The sequence below is a fragment of the Dermochelys coriacea genome, chromosome 5, assembly GCF_009764565.3.
Source record: "Dermochelys coriacea isolate rDerCor1 chromosome 5, rDerCor1.pri.v4, whole genome shotgun sequence".
Classification (NCBI taxonomy): domain Eukaryota; kingdom Metazoa; phylum Chordata; order Testudines; family Dermochelyidae; genus Dermochelys; species Dermochelys coriacea.
The window spans coordinates 101,970,424-101,988,904 of record NC_050072.1 but is presented as its reverse complement, the minus strand read 5'-3'; the positions used below and the strand labels follow the sequence as shown (position 1 = coordinate 101,988,904).

General features: G+C 41.0%; 1 protein-coding gene across 1 annotated transcript in view; it reads right to left on the bottom strand.

The window, feature by feature from the left end:
- Nucleotides 1-5,252, bottom strand: part of DMRT1 (doublesex and mab-3 related transcription factor 1) — a 91,441-nt gene extending 86,189 nt beyond the window's left edge. The window contains exon 1 of the mRNA XM_038402555.2: nucleotides 4,692-5,252. Within this exon, the coding sequence (XP_038258483.1) occupies nucleotides 4,692-5,015 (324 nt within the window). The 5' untranslated portion in view covers nucleotides 5,016-5,252. The remainder of the gene's footprint in view (nucleotides 1-4,691) is intronic.
- Between the last annotated feature and the right edge of the window lie 13,229 nt (nucleotides 5,253-18,481).

Sequence of the window (18,481 nt, the reverse complement as noted above, 5' to 3'; positions counted from 1 at the left end):
TCCCACTTGCATGTAGCTGTAGCAGCTTTTCATCAGGGTGATGGCTATGGCCCCACAAGAAATGGCAAGTCTGAAGATCTCAGGAGATCCATGGAGGCCAGTGCCGAGAGGAGTAGTGATCTTGGGTTGCCCTGCAGGCTTCTGCCTCAGAATCCCCCTCAGGCAAGTTTTCATAGCACACAGGAGGAAAGCAGGGCAAGAGCAGTCACCAAACCCATGAGAATATGAGGACCATTGAACAAGACACACGTGTCCCATATAAATGAACCCCAGATCCATGGGTTCTGTGGTCTGAACTTCCCCTTCATTCTACAGCAATCCTACCCATACACACAACCAGAGGAAACTCTGAGCTAGCAAACAATACCCTTGTTTTGCTCATGTAGACAACCTGTTGCTGACAACAAATGTCACAACCAGCACCAAAAACAGCTTTTACAAGTGTAGGTACAAACCAACCATGTTCAGCACCACTTCAGAAAGAGAGGTCATCCACACATCCCGCTACAGCAGTGGCTCTCGACCTTTCCAGACTACTGTACACCTTTCGGGAATCTGATTTGTCTTGCCTACCCCAAGGTTCACCTCACTTAAAAACTACTTGCTTACAAAATCAGATATAAAAATACAAAAAAGTGTCACAGCACACTATTCCTGAAAAATGGCTGATTGTCTCATTTTTACCATTGAATTATAAAATAAATCCATTGGAATATAAATATTGTACTTACATTTCAGTGTATAGTATATAGAGCAGTATAAACAAGTGATTGTATGAAATTTTAGTTTGTACTGACTTCGCTACAGCTTTTTATGTAGCTTGTTGTAAAAGTAGGTAAACATCTAGACGAGTTGATGAACCCGCTGGCAGACAACCAGGGGTAAGTCTATCCCTGGGGGAAAACCATTGTGCTGCAGTTCTCAGCACCATTTCTCCTTGTCTGCAGTGGTAGCTAAACAGTGGTTAGCTGCACCCATGGTTAACACCCATTGTCACTAATGAGTCATTTGGCTAGCACAGACATGGCATCAGAGTTTATAATCCCCTATGCTGTGATTTCCCATATAGGTGGCAGTTTGGTCCATGTTTGCATTTGAATTGTGGAAATCACCCTCAAACTTACAAAAGGTGACCATTTATTTTTTGGAGCACAGTTTTTGAGATGTCACCGTATAATTTACCTAGACCCTCCCTTTCCCTCAATACTACAGTATATTGAACAGTATTATTTTTCTTTACTTTTGTAATGATGCTGTACCCCCAAAAAGTAGCATTTTTAATAATGGTTCTTGTAACAAAAACATCTTCCAACAAAAACTCTTGGAATTTCATTTGCAAAATCTAGCAGCAACCTATCAGCTGAATGGTGCTAGAAGATTCCACCTGCTGGAAATGGGTCATTGCAAAATATATTGGGAGTGGTAAGTGAAGATTTTAAGGATCTTAACTCCTATACATAAAAAAAATTCAACTGAAATGATGCATGGGAACATTCAGCACTTCCAGGAAGCTCTGGGTTAGGTAAGGACAGCAATCCAAAATAAGGCACAATGAAGTCTAGGGTTGAGATCAACACCAGGTGGTAGGAAGAAACTCAAGAGCTTAAATACCTTTGGGGATCTAGGCCTATGTGCAGAGAGGAGTTAATCATATTATGGAAGCTACCTACCAGCATGAGAACAATCTGTAGAGAATCTGATACTTTTACTGATACTTTTACAATTTCAAATGGTTCTTTTTCACAGGGTGTCACAACAGGATCTCTGTGTATTATGTCCACTGAGGTAAAAAAGCACCTATAATTTTTCCAAAATAATCACTGTAGTATTCTAAGTAAGACCTCCTAAAACCAACAATATTTGGGGGAAATGAGAATACATGACTCGGTCCAAGAACAGGGACTGGGATGGGACTTGACCCCAGCACTGCAAGGTTTTAAAAATATGTCAACCAGCCACACACTTCAGTCACAGAACATGGGAATTATAGTTAATTTGGATTCTGGAAGTTCTGAGAGACAATCACTTGCAGAATTGAATCCATAGGTTTCAGTCCTGCAACATTTACTCACATAAGCACATCTAATGACTGCAAATAATTTATTCTAGTAAAATTGCACAAGTACGGAATGCAAGACAGGCTGTTGCATCTCAAAGCCACACAATCTTTCTCATCCAAGAAGCCCTTATAAACACAGAATTACTCACATAAGCATGGGTTTGCTGAATTGGATTCATATGGATCCAATCCTGCAAACATTTACATGTATAACTGAGATTTCAATGGGACTACTTAAGTGGGTAAAGTTACTCCCATGCAGGACTGGACCAAGCTTGAACTATTAGTTGCTATTAATTTCATTGGTGCTGGAACAATTTTTATAGTCGGCATGCTGAGAGCCATTGAACCAACCTGTAAATCCTGTATATAATGGAAACCCCTTCAAGCCAGGGGGTGCAAACTACCAGCACCAATTATTAGTTTCCAGTTTTAAGTTTAAAACTAGCGCAACTCAAGATCATAAGACATTGAATGGCCAATATTTTTTAAACAGATAATTCAAGGGAAACATGTTTTTAAAGCACCACTAAAAATATTTTTTACTCTTAGAAATGAACCATAGTACACCTAAAAACACAGAAAACATCAGAAAAAATAAGCATGTCAAACTGGAAAACTACAACTCAATTCTGCTTCCACCATTTATTAAGTTGATCAGACCCCCAATTATTTTTAAGATAATTAACTTAAACAGTTACCTACAAAAATATGAAAATTAGCTGATCTTACATGAGGATTTTTCAAAAAAATATCCATGTAGGGTAAGTGAAGTTGTATTTGACAATAGAAAATGCATCACCAAAAATTTTCATTGGAAATCTTGCATCTTGAATGTCTTAATCGAATTTAAACTTTATAAACATGCTTTATTTTTACTCATTTTTGCAATGGAAATACATTCACAAATTATTAAAAATCTGCTATATTAGTTATCCGCTACTTACTAAAACCACTTCTGAATACTGCTGTAAGTAAAGTGTCAAAATGTCATACCAATTTATAAAGAAAAGCATTCACATTCATTTACTCAATACAGGATGCTCTTCAAGACCACATTATCTGGAGATAACAGCAAAGTAAAGCATTTTTATTCAGATTAAAAAAAATCCAATCATTTTGTTCTTTCCTTTTGCATACTGTAATTCCAAAATTTAAAGAATTTTTTTTCTTGAGGTGATTGTTTTCCTATTAAGAGAATCATGTTTTACTCTTTGATTCATTACATTGGTTAGAGGATTAAACAAAATATGTATGATAGTAGATATAAAAAACCCAATTACATTTCATAAAAATACCATATTGGACCAGCTTCTGCAAACAACACAGGTTAAACTCCCAAATCTTGAATCTATATCTGTATCAGGAGCCAGTAAAATATGTGGTCCTTTTATGTCCCTTTAATGAGTTCAGATGCTTCCATCCAGTTAGATCAATATTTTACAGTTTGAAAACAAGTAACTATTTGCTTACATAAGGTAAATTAAATATACATATCAAACTGGTGAGGAAATATGTGGTCATTTGTTAGCAGGAAAGAAACAGTGTGTGACAAGAATCTGTTTTTTAAATATTTCTGTTTCAGTTTCTTTGCCAATTCTAAAACACAAATGTTTCATGGCTCCAGTGTGACTTTATGGGGGGGGGTGTTTTAATTCAAACAGACCCGCATGCTCTTCAAAAGATTTTTCCTTTTTCTGTTGTAGATTTAGGTTACAAGTTTAGGTTGTTGATTGCAAAAGGGAAAAACAAGCATGCGTTAAACTCTAGTTTTGTAAAACCTGACTGAATTCATTTCCATTCATCTAGAAAACCTGGTATGTATTATTATCTTCACATCTGTGAAATGCAGCTATTCAACTCTACTTACAAAGTTAACAATTCTCCGTCAAACTACAACGGTAGACTTAAGCAAATATCTGTGGGCACTTATTTAATGTCTTTGGAAGGTCTTTGCAAAACATACTCTGAGCAGTTTATAAATACAGAAACCAGCAAAACACACGAGGACAGACTGCACATATGCTTTTCTGGACACTATCCAAAACATCTGAAGGGAATGACATGTTGCCGATAATTTAGATGAATAAAAGGTTTAGCAGGCCTCTAGGTAGGTTTTAAAGGTTTTATGAAATTTATTTGTAAACAAGAATGTATTTTAGTAGTTGTGTGAGATGGAAACCATATAATGACAAATAATCAAAGGCTGGGAGTAGGTACAGGGTGGACTGAATTCCCCAAGTCTCTGTTTTAACCGAAGGTGTGGAGTAGTAAGAGATGTGCCATCTGCAAAGCAGAACTTCAGCCTAGTGGGTCTAGAGGAAAACATGGAGACACTGGAGGAGATTTGAGGGAAAAGAGGCTTTGGGGAGCAGGGTGTATATTTTTGCAAGAGCTTTTCCAGTGACAGCAGTCGAGCAGAACCTGCATCCGTGGGGGAATTCTTATTGTGCACATGAGTGACAACCTGAAATAAGAGCTTTTAAACCCCTCTCTCTGCACCGCAGGGAGCTTCGTGTGCCTGTCAAGTATCTGCGTTTCAGACAGGTGCTAGGAAAGACACATTCCACCACCCTTGGCCCCTTTTTTGATTCAATCGAGGAGGCCTGGTCCCCCTTTATCCCCAGCTCACCTGGGCTGCCATCACCCGCTGCCGCTCTGCGATCAGGCTGCATTTTTTACACTGACAGTCCCTCCACATGCAGAACCTCTTGTGCCCTTTCAGTGGCGAGGAGTAGCCGTGGTTCCTGCACCGGGCACACTTGGGGAGACGGGGAGACTTCTTTCCCGAGGCGGCGGTGGCGGCGGTTTGAGCCAAGACCCCGGCACCCCCTCCACCTCCGGCAGGAGTAGTAGCAGCCATCAGAACGGCGGCTTTCCCAAAGCTGCCCATCTTACCCCCCTGGGCATGATGGTCCGAAGAAGCCGAGGGCTTGTTGAATGAGTCATTGGGCATCGTCCCTGACCGGTTGGTTCGCCCGCACAGTTAGGGACGGTGGAAGGAGTTAATGTTTCAGGGGCTGGGGTGTGGCTGGGAGAAGAGAGGTTCGGCTAACAAGTATTAGCCAATTCCTGCTGCAACAGGAGTCGCTGCGATGCGGCCCAAATAAGACAGTTGCCCCCACCTTTTGCCCACTTGGAAGCTGCGCTTGCCGCAGCAGCAGCAGCGAGAGTAACACTGACCACACCAGCTCCTGCCCCCTGTGTTGGCTGAGTTTTGGCGGGCGGGCTGCAGCAGGTTTGGAACATTCGCTACTTTTTTCAGAACGCTGGATACTTTTTGGAACGTTCCCCGGGAGGAGAGAGAAAGCGAAGCAAACCCCGGCCTCTCCCTCCCAGCTCCTCCCCCTTCTTCCCGCCCGCCCAGCTGCTGCTGCAGGGCCCAGGGCGCTGAGCAGACCAGGTCCATGCTGCCTTGGCTCCAGGGCTGGGGATAAGTGAGACAATCTAAATAAGATATTACACAAAAAGCCAAGAGAAGTTGATGTACAAATACAGGGTAGCAGGTCCCTTGGGGATGGGGAGAGAGTTGCATTTTAAACTGCATTTCAGCTCGTTTTAAGAGTCACACAATAAAAATACCATTGGGGTGTCATGTTTATTATGTCTCAGGGACTCCAGCTGGAATCTGCTCATTTTACAAGATTTTACACAAACACCAGCTGCCTGACACACTCATCCTAAAACGCATCCTAAACAAGTGCATCTCCCTGCTAAGGATCCGCCTCATTGGCATTTTGATAAGTTAAGAGGTATGTCCACGATTCACAGTGAAAAATAAATAAATAAAATATGCAGGCCCCGATCCGAAGGCACAGTGCACTCCATTTAAAAGAATCAACTGCATAGAGTGCTCTGGGACAAAAATAATTCCTATACTAAGACTCCACTTGTAAGAATCCCATCCTCTGGGACAGATGTGATTCTTACAAAAGAAGTGCACTGATTTTAAATGTAAATTAGAAGCCTACATATCTTTATGGATCTGGGGCACAAAATACAGCCTTGCTTCTCCTGTGCTGTAAGCACCCTCCATCTCCTCCTTGAAGTCTCCCCTTCTTAGTATACTTCTTTCAGTTAATCTTTCATCACTGGGTGAGTGGAATTCTATCCACTTGTAACACAGCTCATTCTTATCTTTCTGCATTCAAGCCTTCCAAATTAAAGTAAGATCCTTGGAGTCAGGACATGGCTTAAATTCAGAGGTTATTTATAACGTGGTACCATATAGAATCTCTTGCACAACGGTAGTGTGCATGTCATAGGGCATGGCTGCCCTGTAGCACCCCCTATTGGCCACGCCTGGTGCTCCAGGTACTCCCTGCCTCGATTTCCCCTTACGGATTTCCCTACATCCTCCCTAACTCACCCATTCCCTCCTAGTGGTCAATTAGTTACATCGCAGTGTGGCCAATTTAGTCATTTTCCACCTAGATCTAGTTTAAAAAAATTTCTAGTTAGAAAAAAAAAAAGTCCATTTAGTTGTTGGTTGGAAATCTGAATTGAAATTGAACCATTAATACACACTTCAGAAGCATATATATGATAAAATACTTGTACCTGAAAAAGCATAATAAGTTTGAAAAGTATGAGCAAAGACTAGCTTCCTCATACAGCTGTGTTTGTTATAACAATGTCAGCACATTCATTTTGATGACGTTGACCGACCTAATAATTTCAAATTATGATGTATAAACATCAGTAAAACATAATAAATTCAAATGATGATGTTTATTGCTGTTTTATGATGTTATGGTGTTATAAAATGTGGGGCAGAAAGTTGGTGCTTTGCTGACACAAATGTACGAAACTTACTTACAGCAACTGGACAGAGACAGTAAGCTTAACTCCTCTTTTTTAATTGAAATTTCATGAAAGTTCATGCATATATAAGAAGAATTAATATAATTTCTCATTCTTGGGACAACTAGATTAATATGTTTCAGTGACTTTGCTCCAGAATGTTAGATTTGCAACTTGGAAACTTATATAAATATAGGTTTCCTAGTAGGCCAAGATTTTTAAAATGCAGTATTTGCCAAGGTCATTATCTCGTATTGTCACTATCTCGAGATATTGTTATCTTGGGGAGTTTCTGTACTAAACATTTATAATAATATATTCTAATTACTTTTTCAAAATCAATTTAAATTAAATATATTTTAATTTTTTATTAGAAATCTAAAACAGTTATGTATTTTTCAGTTTTTAGTATGGTGCCATATAGCCCACATTCACCCTCACAATCTCTCCCCTCAGCTCTCATTCCCCTGTAAATTCAAACACCTTCTCTAATTTCATTTCCCGGGGAAAACACTGCCTTAACCAGGTGGCATAGTTTGGGAAGACTCCCAGAGCACAAGTCCAGTGAGGCTGCATCTACACTGCAAAGCAATAGGACTTGAACCCTGGGTCCTGGCTTGACTCAGTTTCGGACCCTCCACCCCTGTGGGGTCCTGGGACCAGGGGTTCTGGAGCAATTTGTATAATGGGGGTGCTGAGAGCCATTGAACCAAACTGTGAACACTGTATATGATGGAAACCACTTCAAGCCAGGGGGTGTGGCAGCTCTCCCAGCATCCCTCATTCTAGCACCTATGCCTGGGACCCTAGATCTGAGCCATTGATTAGCGCAAATTATGTGTAGATGGAAGAGGGGGATTAGTCTTGCTCCTGAATTTGAATGCTGGGCTTACATTGTAGTATAGACATAACCTTAGACTTACCTCTGAATCTGGCCTGTCATAAATATAAAGGGAAGGGTAAACACCTATAAAATCCCTCCTGGCCAGAGGAAAAACCCTTTCACCTCTAAAGGGTTAAGAAGCTAGGATAACCTTGCTGGCACCTGACCAACATGACCAATGAGGAGACAAGATATTTTCAAAAGCTAGAGGGAGGGAGAAAAAAACTCTCTCTCTCTCTCTGTCTGTGGGATGCATTTGCCGGGAACAGAAAGGAGTGGAGTCTTACAACTTAGTAAGTAATCTAGCTAGATATGCGTTAGATTCTGTTTATTTAAATGGTTGAGAAAATAAGCTGTGCTGAATGGAATGGATATTCCTGTTCTGTGTCTTTTTGTAACTTAAGGTTTTGCCTAGAGGGATTCTCTATGTTTTGAATCTAATTACCCTGTAAGGTATTTACCATCCTGATTTTACAGAGGTGATTCTTTTACTTTTTCTTCTATTAAAATTCTTCTTTTAAGAACCTGATTGTTTTTTTCATTATTCTTAAGATCCAAGGGTTTGAGTCTGTGTTCATCTATGTAAATTGGTGAGGATTTTTATCAAGCCTTCCGCGGGAAAGGGGGTGAAGGATTTGGGGGAAAAGACGTTTCCAAGCGGGCTCTTTCCTGGTTATATATCTGTTAGACGCTTGGTGATGGCAGCAATAAAGTCCAAGGGAAAAAGGAAAATAGTTTGTACTTTGGGGAAGTTTTAACCTAAGCTGGTAAAAATAAGCTTGGGAGGTTTTCATGCAGGTCCCCACATCTGTACCTTAGAGTTCAAATTGGGGAAGGAACCATGACATAGCCCTGTGTGAATAGAGTGCCATATACCTCCATGGGGCAATATTGCATTATTATTTGCTAAGTATATTGCAACAAATTATTTACCTCAGGATGCAACTTCAAGATACTTGTGTGGCTTTCCCTCCATCTAGGGATTTCACATTTGAAATCACTGTTACTAAGTGATAGCTCCCAAGTCCCAAATATGTGACAATAACCCCCAAATCAGGTGCCCAACAAAGAAAAGCAGGGGAAACATAGGTTATCTTGATACAAGAATTATATATTTGATGTGAATGAAAATTTTCTCTAACCTCACTTTAATGGTTCAACATTTTTGATGTCAATACACTTACAGTAATAGTACAGAGGAAAACAAACATTTGTTTGGGACAGAACTAAATGTGGCTGTTAAATGGATGATGTTCATTATAGGCAGTGTTTGAAGAAGGTTAACACGGAGTGAGCTACTCCCTGCTTCCTATTTTGAAGTCTGATCCAACACTCATTGAAGTCAATGGAAAGATTCCAAGGAGCATTGGATCAGTCCTCTGATGTTTTAGTCCATGTACAAGTGAAGCAGCAAAGTGAAACAAACAGGCTCCAGTCTCTGACGTTCTATATGCTTTTGAGACTGGCAATTGTTGATCTCTAGGGGCTTGATCCAATTCTCATTGAAGGCAACGGAAAACTCCCACTGACTCTCGGAAAGGGGGAGTTGGGCCAGATCCAAGATGCACATGAAAAAGCGAAGCAGCCAGAAAACAGGTGGGAATAGAGAGGAGGTACAAAGTAAAGAGCAGGGGAGAAAAAATAAAGGAGAAAAGATTAAAAAAAGCCCTGGGAATACTGCTACACTCCATTGACATAAATGGGCCGCCACTGTTGAAATAAGTTTTGTAAAGACCCCCAGGACTGTGGAAAGCCCGAAGGGAAGGACTTGATACTGGTATGGTTCTGAGCCTACTCTGAAACATAGGAAACATTTGTGGGATGGAGGGATAGCTACATGAAAGTAGGCATTTTGGAGGTTAAGGGTGAAGAACCAGATCTAAGGATGGGTTTATAGTGGTTAGCATCACCATCCTGAAGTGCTGGGGAAAGGATATCGGTGTTCAGGTTTCTGAGGTCGAGAATCAGTCTCCATCTTCTCCCCTTTGGGAACTAGGGAAAGAAGCCTACCAGCTCTTGCCTCCTTTGATCACCTCCAAGATCCATTTGTCTGAGGTAACCTGTTCCAGGCAGGGAGGAAGTGGAATAGTCAGTCTCCATATAGGGATGGATGGAATTGTGTAGCAGAGGATCCAAGAGAGTAGGTTGCTTACAGCCCTCGACTGAGATGTCAAAACTGTTTCTTAGAGGGAGGTGTAGATGATGTTATTGGGGGTGTGGTCCTGTTTTCTGAAGTCTAGATCTCCTCCTCTGAAAGTTTGAAGGTCTGGGAAAAGTTTGGCATGAATAGGTCCTGTTTTCTGAGGCTCTTTTTGTTCCAAGGATGTAAATTCCCAGAGACCGTAAGGTTGTCCTTGAGTCCTTCAGGGTATGGAGGGAGGAGTATGTGTCAGTACTGAATAGCTTAGGCCCTTCCAAAGGCAGGTCTTCAATTGAGTTCTGCATCTCTCTTGGGAGACCAGAAGACTGGAGTCAAGATGCTCTCCATGTAACCACAGCCATGGCTATGGACCTGGAAGCCATGTGTACAGCATCTAGGGCAGCTTAAAGGGAGGTTTTAACTATCAATTGACCCTCCAAGATGAAGGCCTGAAATTGTTCTCTCCGGTCCGATGGAAGATGTTCAATACAATATGTGAACTTGGAATACATGTTAAAAGCATATTTTGCCAATAGAGCTTGGTAGTTCGTCACCCGAAATTGGAGAGCCACCGAGGAATAGCTCTTTCTACCCAAGAGGTTTAAACATTTGAACTCTATCATAAGGAGAAGGTTGGGAACAGGTTTGTCGATTTCTTTCATTAGTCACGTCCACCACTAGGGAATTGGGAGTAGGGTGGGAAAAGAAATGCTCTATTCCTTTGGCTGGAATATGGTACGTTTTTTATCTGCATGCTTACAGGTGGGCTGGATAGTGGCAGAGGTTTGCAAAGACTGTGTGAGCAGGTGATTTTCCGAATGTCCACCACAGACTGGCGACATACTTGAACCTCTTGTAATGGGATCTGGAGGGATGCTGCCAGGAGTTTCATGGTGTCTTGGAAGGCCCAAAAGTTGTGTGTGTAACTAAGAGAATGATGAGAGTATTACTGGCTCATCTGGGGATGAAGAGGACTTTGCTGGTGGGTGCAAGTTTCCCCCCATCTGTGAGTCTATTTGAATCCAGCCCATGATAGCAGTGACCAAACGTTGCTACTGTCTGATGGCTGTTAGATGGCCTATGTGAAATAAGTTCTCTAGAAATATGTTAATGGCTCCACTGAAATAGCAAAAAGTAAAGGCAAAGGATATTTTTGCTCTTGCGTAACAACAATTTCTCTGTAATTGTCCTTTAGCTTTAACATTTGCTTGAAATTTAAAGTGTAAAATTTAACCTTGTATAAAAATATCCCTCACTCTGTTAACTGAGTATGCAGCCTGTTGGCAGACCACTGAGTATGGCTGAATGCTTTTGCTCATTTAGACATTTATTGGAGCTACTGTTCTGACGGGTGGGTGTCAGTCTAGATCCAGCAGACAGGTGTCAAAACTTCCAGGTTTGGCACTGATTACCAGTCTTGATGACCAAGAATTAAGGACCCAGTTCTGTGAGATGTTGCCCCTCCTGTGAAGTGAGGGACGATCAGCTCCACAGAACACAGTGGAGTGAGGTACATTCATTCCCTTCCTTGCTGGATTGAGTCCTAGATTGAGCACTGAGATTTATCCTCTCACCCACTGAAGATGGCCCTTCACGTTGGGAGAGCAGTGGGAGGAAGGTTCCATTGCTCTTGTCTGTGCTGTAGTGGTTCTGTGGAAAAATGGACAACTTTCTACAGCACCAGTCTCTTTCCAAAGACTATATTATTCTGAAATGTCCAATTTGTTTTGATTTATATTTGGACTCCTTATTAAGGCAGAAGGGATAGCTCAGTGGTTTGAGCATTGGCCTGCTAAACCCAGGACTGTGATTTCAGTCCTTGAGGGGATCATTTAGGCAGTGATGAGCTGCCAAAAGCTGAAGAACCAGTTCCTTCACTTGCTCTGGGTCTTCGGTGGCACTTCGGCACCAGGTCCTTGAATCATGCTGGGTCTTCAGCGGCACTGAAGGACCTGCCGCCAAAGTGCTGCCGAAGACCCGGAGCGAGCAAAGGATGCGCCGCCGAAGTGCTGCCGGAGCACTGCCGGGTGAGTAAAAATTTAAAAGGGATTCTCAGGGGAGCCTCCCCAGCTGAGAGCCGGACAGGACGGTCCTGCGGGCCAGATATGGCCTGTGGGCCGGAGTTTGCCCACTACTTTAACAACCGGTTCTAAACCGGCTTCATAATTTAACAACCAGTTCTCGCAAACTGGTGCAAACCGGCTCCAACTCACCACTGCATTTAGGGATCTGGGGCAAAAATTGGGGATTGGTCCTGCTTTGAGCAAGGGGTTGGACTAGATGACCTCCTGAGGTCTCTTGCAACTCTGATATTCTATGATTAAATGAAGAATCTTGCTTGTTTCTTTGCCACAGTTAAAAAAAACAGCCTACATCTTGTACGTGTATGAATGTGATTCACTGATTCTTACCTCCACCTGGGTCAGAGAACATAGTATCCAACATGCTTAGCTACTACACAGGCACTGGCAGTGACCCTTTACCAGCTCCCCATTGAATACTGGGGCAAACCCCAGGTGTTGGTCCCAGTCTTCATAGTGATTCCTTGCCTGATGGACCACCTCATGCTGCATGATTGTAGCTTTCTGTAACAGCTATGGTGCAGTGGGAGGATGGAACTATCAACTTGAGGGGTGAGACTCATGGTTAAAGAAGACAGGGCTTTCACAGCAACTGGATCTTGCAATGGATGAGATCAGAATGTCCATGAACACTAGCACCTTCAGAACAAAGTGTAAAACAGGGCCCCACCATATCAGGTTCATGTGTAATGTATAGGGGAGGGAGATGGTGCTAAGACCCTTTCCCCACCTGGAACATCACTCACAGGGAATTGACGCTACTGGGAGTCTTTGTGCTCAGGAAGCACATGGAATATGTTGGTCTGGGCGGCTGTCGATGCTAACCTCTACACGGGGGGTGGGAAGAGATGGTAAAGAAGGCAGAGCTTGCTACATCACATCCTCTTAAATGCTGGTACAAAGTCCACCGTCCCCAAGAGTGCCTGCTATATGGCACTGCTTGCACTGCTCCCAAATTGAAACAGTGATGACGTACTACAATACAGACAGCAATACACCCACAGCACCCATTTAATTGTCATTATAGTCTATGTACAGAGAGAAACATTTATGAGACAGACTTATCTGAGATGTTATTGTACCTTCTTATGCTGGAAATTCCAACTCCACCCCCTGCCCGCCCTCCCCAAATAGGATCTTGTGCTCAGTGCTGTCAGCACTGAGCACATCATTATGTGTCAGTTTGGCAGACTCACTTTGACATGCCATCAGCCTCTACTGCCTTGCTAGACTCAATTAGACCTCCCAGGGGCCCACCTCTGCAACTTGCTATAAGCCCTAAGTATCCTAGCTGCTGCCTAATCATCAAATTAGCAGAATAAAGAGACATATGGCTCCAATTCTATAATCACTTCAGCATATGTGTATCTTTACTTATGCGAGTAATCTCATCAAAGTCAATGGGCCTACTCACATGAGTCATTTTACTCACAAGTGCAAGCGCTTGCAAGGTCAGAATGTCTGACTGTACCACCCAAACCCACTGAAAATATACTTCAGTAAAAATCCAGTAGGTGGCATAAATAGGCCATGCATTTTTTTTGCAGTTTTCTTCATCTTTTGTACTGCATCGTTCCCCTCCCCTTTTTGTTCATTTGTTTTTGTCTCTGGAGCCTTAATCTGAGCTTTCCTTAATTTATAAGGAAGGTGAAGTCTAGGCAATAGGATCACATTGCATATATGCCAAAACAAAACTCCATAGAGTTGTGTTCCAACCAGAAAGGGTTTTTTGCATCTGTTGGTCGAGGTCACTGGTGCTGAATTCAGTGAACATTCTGGAGGGAGACCCAAAGTTGCCAGCTCTTCTGTACAGGTTTTGGAATGTTTCTGTGTGAAATTTTTTGACTCTACAATACAACTCAAGGCCAATTACATTTAAGGTGCAATGACCCCATTATGTTCTCACCAAAGTCAAGAGAGTTGGCCTCAGTAATTCTTTCTAACATGCCCTTCTCTCCAACCTACAGCATGCCAAAGAGCTCCCTTCTTACTATTTTAAAGCGTGGTGCTTCTCTTACAGTTTATCAATATCCACTTATAATTTATTTGTGCACCCAAGAACTAGTTTTTCCCAATTAGTGGAGAATGATAAGAATCATGTCTGTGTTTCTGAGGCCATCTATTTATTATAGGCCAGGTTCTGACTGCCCTTTACAGCAGGGGCCAGCAGATGAGGGGCCTATGCTGGGAGTCTTCGCCTCATTCTTTTGTGTCCTATAAAAGAGCCAGTCATAACCTCAATCCCAAGTGGACAGGAGCTGTTCCCTCCATTGCACCTGGGCATGAACATCGTCCCAAAGTGTGGAGGAAAGGTCAGCGTGTGGGACTGTGTTCCAACTCATAGTTCAGGCCTGAAGCAGCAAGGGGAGTATGCTGCATCCCTGAATGGACATAGAAGTGGGAAGTGTCAGCTCAAACACAAATGGAATTTGCTTTCAGCACCATTCCCAGCACTTCATACAGGGAGCTGAGGCATCAGTAGCTCCAGATACATTGCTTGTTAAAGAAACCACTAGAAATATCAGTATGAGTAAACATGTATTGGGTGGGTGGGTAGATATGGGTTACAGGATCCCAGAAATTAAGGGATTATGTTAAAAAATGTTTTCAAAATAAATCCCAAAGTGCCTACCTGGAAACAGTCCCCTCCGGGGGGTATGAATCTACCCAACAATTTTAGGCTGTAACTTTAAACAAAAATGAAATTGGAAACAAAAGTGAGTCTACCAAACTGTGCTGAGTAAAATGCAAAAAATAAACAATCTGCAAATTTGGCAAAGCAAATTAAATTGAAACATTCATACCTGTTTCAGATATTAAGAGATGTTAACATTTCAGATGTTAAGAGCTTTAAAAGTCTCAGATGGGATGATTATTACTATAACTAGTAACAGATAGGGGGAAAAAGGTGAACAACAACACTTTTATCCCTGTGAAGAACCAAAGTCTGTTTTTTGTTTTTCTCCTTTGTTCCTGAATCATTTCATTCTAGATTTAAAGACCGGGGGAAGGGCATGAGCTATCAGGTTCTCTGGAATTTTTAGCTGTTGTTAATAATTTACTTTGATAGCTATTTCAAAGCATTATTAGGCTTGACTTATAAAATAAAGGTAGATGAGCATGCAGGAGGAAACCAGAGCAGCCTTCACATTCATTTTAGGCACACTCAAAAAATTAATTGGACCAGTGACTTAGAACATTGAGGTCGCTTGCATGACTCATTAAACTGACATTTCTAACATTTGTAATTCACTCTATAAGAATGATAGAATCCTATAAGCAATCTATATGTTTGAGCTCTTTTATCAAAGAATAGTGCTATTGCATTCAATGCCTTCAGATTTGAATACCAACATCAATTGAGATATAAGACAACCAATGCAAGACAGCAAAATTTGATAGATTTCCAGACTGTGGAAAAGTAAACTCCGATCTTTTAAAGCTACACAATTAATTGCTATGTTTTTTATTTATGATCTTTAATCTCTCATTGGATACAGCTGACTTTCCACTTCAGTGAACAAAGTCACTGCATTAGTTCGTATTTAAAGGAATTAATAGATCATTTCAAATTATACAGCAGTTGCTTTATTATCTGCAATTTTTAAAGTTGCTCAAGTTCCAGTTTTTTTAAAGTTCTTCATCTGAAACAGGCAAAAACTGATGGTGTTCCAGTCACACTGAAAAAGCCAATTATTTATTGCACAGAGGTTTGTAGTGGGGAGAGGGGAGACTGAGGGCATGTACCAAGAGTTAAAGGGACTGGTTTCACGGCTTTGATTTATTGGCTGGCAGAGTTAATTCCTTATTTGGATATGATTATTTTTTGCTGCTGAGCAATTATTTGGGACTGGAAGTCTAATTAATTGTTTGAGCACTCACAGCTTTTTGTAGTAGTTTTTTTGTTGTTGTCATTTAACTGTAAGTAAATAACAAAATTCTTTAGGGCTGAACTCTGCTTTCAAACACACACACACACACACACACACACACACACACACACACACACTCTGTTGATGTCAGTCTGATTGACTTTCCATTGAAATCAGTTGGAACAGCTTGGGTTCAAGAGCAAAATTTTGCCCTGCTTTATTTATTTTATTTTTTTAATTCTGTCCCGTGAGTTCTGTGCATCTCCCCCTGCCCCCCACCCATTTTCCCCTATTTATTTCCTCTTTCAAATCATCTGTGTAGGTGAGATAGGCCAGACTCCACTTTGGATAGAGTTTGACCACTTAGACCATTTTGATGAGGGCTATATTATTGTTATTCAAGTCTTTAGTCAGTCTGCTGGTGTATAAGGTTTTATATGGACATCAAGGTATTGTTATGTCATGTAAGAGTACTCAATACATCGAGATAATTGTTTAGCCCTAGTAACAGTTTTCCTCTGTTAGATGTGTGTTTTGCACAATATTGCAGTCCGGCAATGTAAAGGTTAGTACTCCCTAAAAATATACACATATAAGCTAAATTAAAGACCATATGAGCGTCTATGTTCCTATTGGTTAGGTGGTGCTTAAGAAGATGATACTTTGTTACAAATTCTCCGAACTGGCAGACTATTGATTTTAATTAGAGGGAGTGTGACTTTTTTGAAACACAGCTGTTTTGATTTCTATCACCCCTTGGAAAGCTTCCCTTGCAATTGACAAGAAAGTATTTGGGGTGCAAGTCAGCAACCCCTAGTTACATTGCAGAACTCATGCAAATAGTCCTATTGCCCGAATAAAGACTAAATAGCTAAACCTAGGAGATTGATGTCCTAGTACATTAAAAACCAATATTCATAGATGCAGGCTCAGAAATCAACCTTTTAAATAAGCAATAACTTTGCAAGGATCCTGCTTTAACACATCATTTTGTCTTATCTCGTTTTTATTTGTAAAGTCATTGAATGCAACCAAGCTATTAGATGCTGAAAAACAACTTCTATGCAAGCACGTTAATGACTTCTCAGAAGAATTTTCACCAAGCGCATTGAGGTAAATAGGATACATTTTTAAAATTGTCCAAATACCTATTTACACAATAGACCATAACTCCATGCTGTAGAACTTGCTATGGTCTATCAGGTAAATGATACACATTTTAAAAACTGTCTGGACGTATATTTACCTGATAGACCATCAGACTGCAGTTGTTACGGTCCACTGGGTAAATAATACATGTTTTAAGCAATTTTAAAATAGCTATTTGTTCTCATACACTTCAGTAAAATTGCTTTTCTCATTTTTTTAAACCAAACGTTAACACACAAAGAAAATTAAATACAAAACCCATATCTGGAAAAAAATGTATTAATCTCTCTGGTCTTGTGACACCAAAGTTCCCTAACACAGCTATGACTGAGCTCTCATAGAACATGAGAATGTTACCAGTAATATTTTGCAATTACTTTGTGTTTTCATAGTCAAAGAACAAATAATCATTATGTGTATCACAGTAGGGTTTCAGAGTTCCACTGTGATAGGCATTGTACACACACAGTAATGAGAACAGTCCCTGCCTCTGAAAGCTCCCTATCTAGGTTTATTAAATAATTGATCTGCAAAACAACTTCATGTGAGGATGATGTATCATTAGCCACATTTTGTAAGTGCAGAAATTGAGGCTAGGTTACTTACCCCAGGCCACAAGATGGAGTTAGTGTCCCAGGAGCTGTTGAGGCCTTAGTGCTGGTTGCACTTGGAACAAAGATGACTTCTTTAGGTGACCTTGAAGACATTTTCCCATTAGGAGCTTCTCTGGCAGTTAAATAGAAACCATCAGTTTTGGTGGCATACTGAAAAAATAATTCAGGCACGTAAGGAAAATAACCAATGATGGGAGCAGATCTAACCCACATGTATGCACTACAGCATTCAGTGGTGTAAATAAGGGAAGAAACAGCAAGGAGAACACATAGTTTCTTGTTTTTATTTTAAAGACTCTGTACAGCCTTGTCGGGGTGACTCTGCTGGAGGAGCTAGAAATATCCAAAAATTTGGGTACAGCATCACTAAACATGCTCGGTAGCCATTTTGAAGCAAAATATGAAATTTTGTGGGCAAGCTAACTGGCAGGAGATACCAAAAGTAACCATCTGAACTGAAGACTGAGCCAGTTGAGGTCCCTGAGGAGGAGGCTATAAATAAGGGAAGCAGGAGCCGGCCTGGGATAACTTAGTAGCTGAATCATACAGTAATAAGAGATGACCACTGCATGATTTATGTCTAAAGACTGTGCTACTCCATTTGGATCCAGATGGTGTACTCCACAACTCAGGGGGAACCAGAGAAGGCAGAGGGCTCACCCCATGAGGACATTGGAGGGAAGTGAATATATATATGTGTGGTTACAAGATACATATTTCCTCAATATTTTGTAATAGCAACAAACGTGGCTACTTGGATGAGAAACACCAGAGAAGAGCTATCACATACTAGTTGCTAGCGAAAAATATTGACAATTAAGTCAAACATCAGTTGAAGGTTGTTCATACTTATTACATGTTACTTTCAAAAGAAATTGTG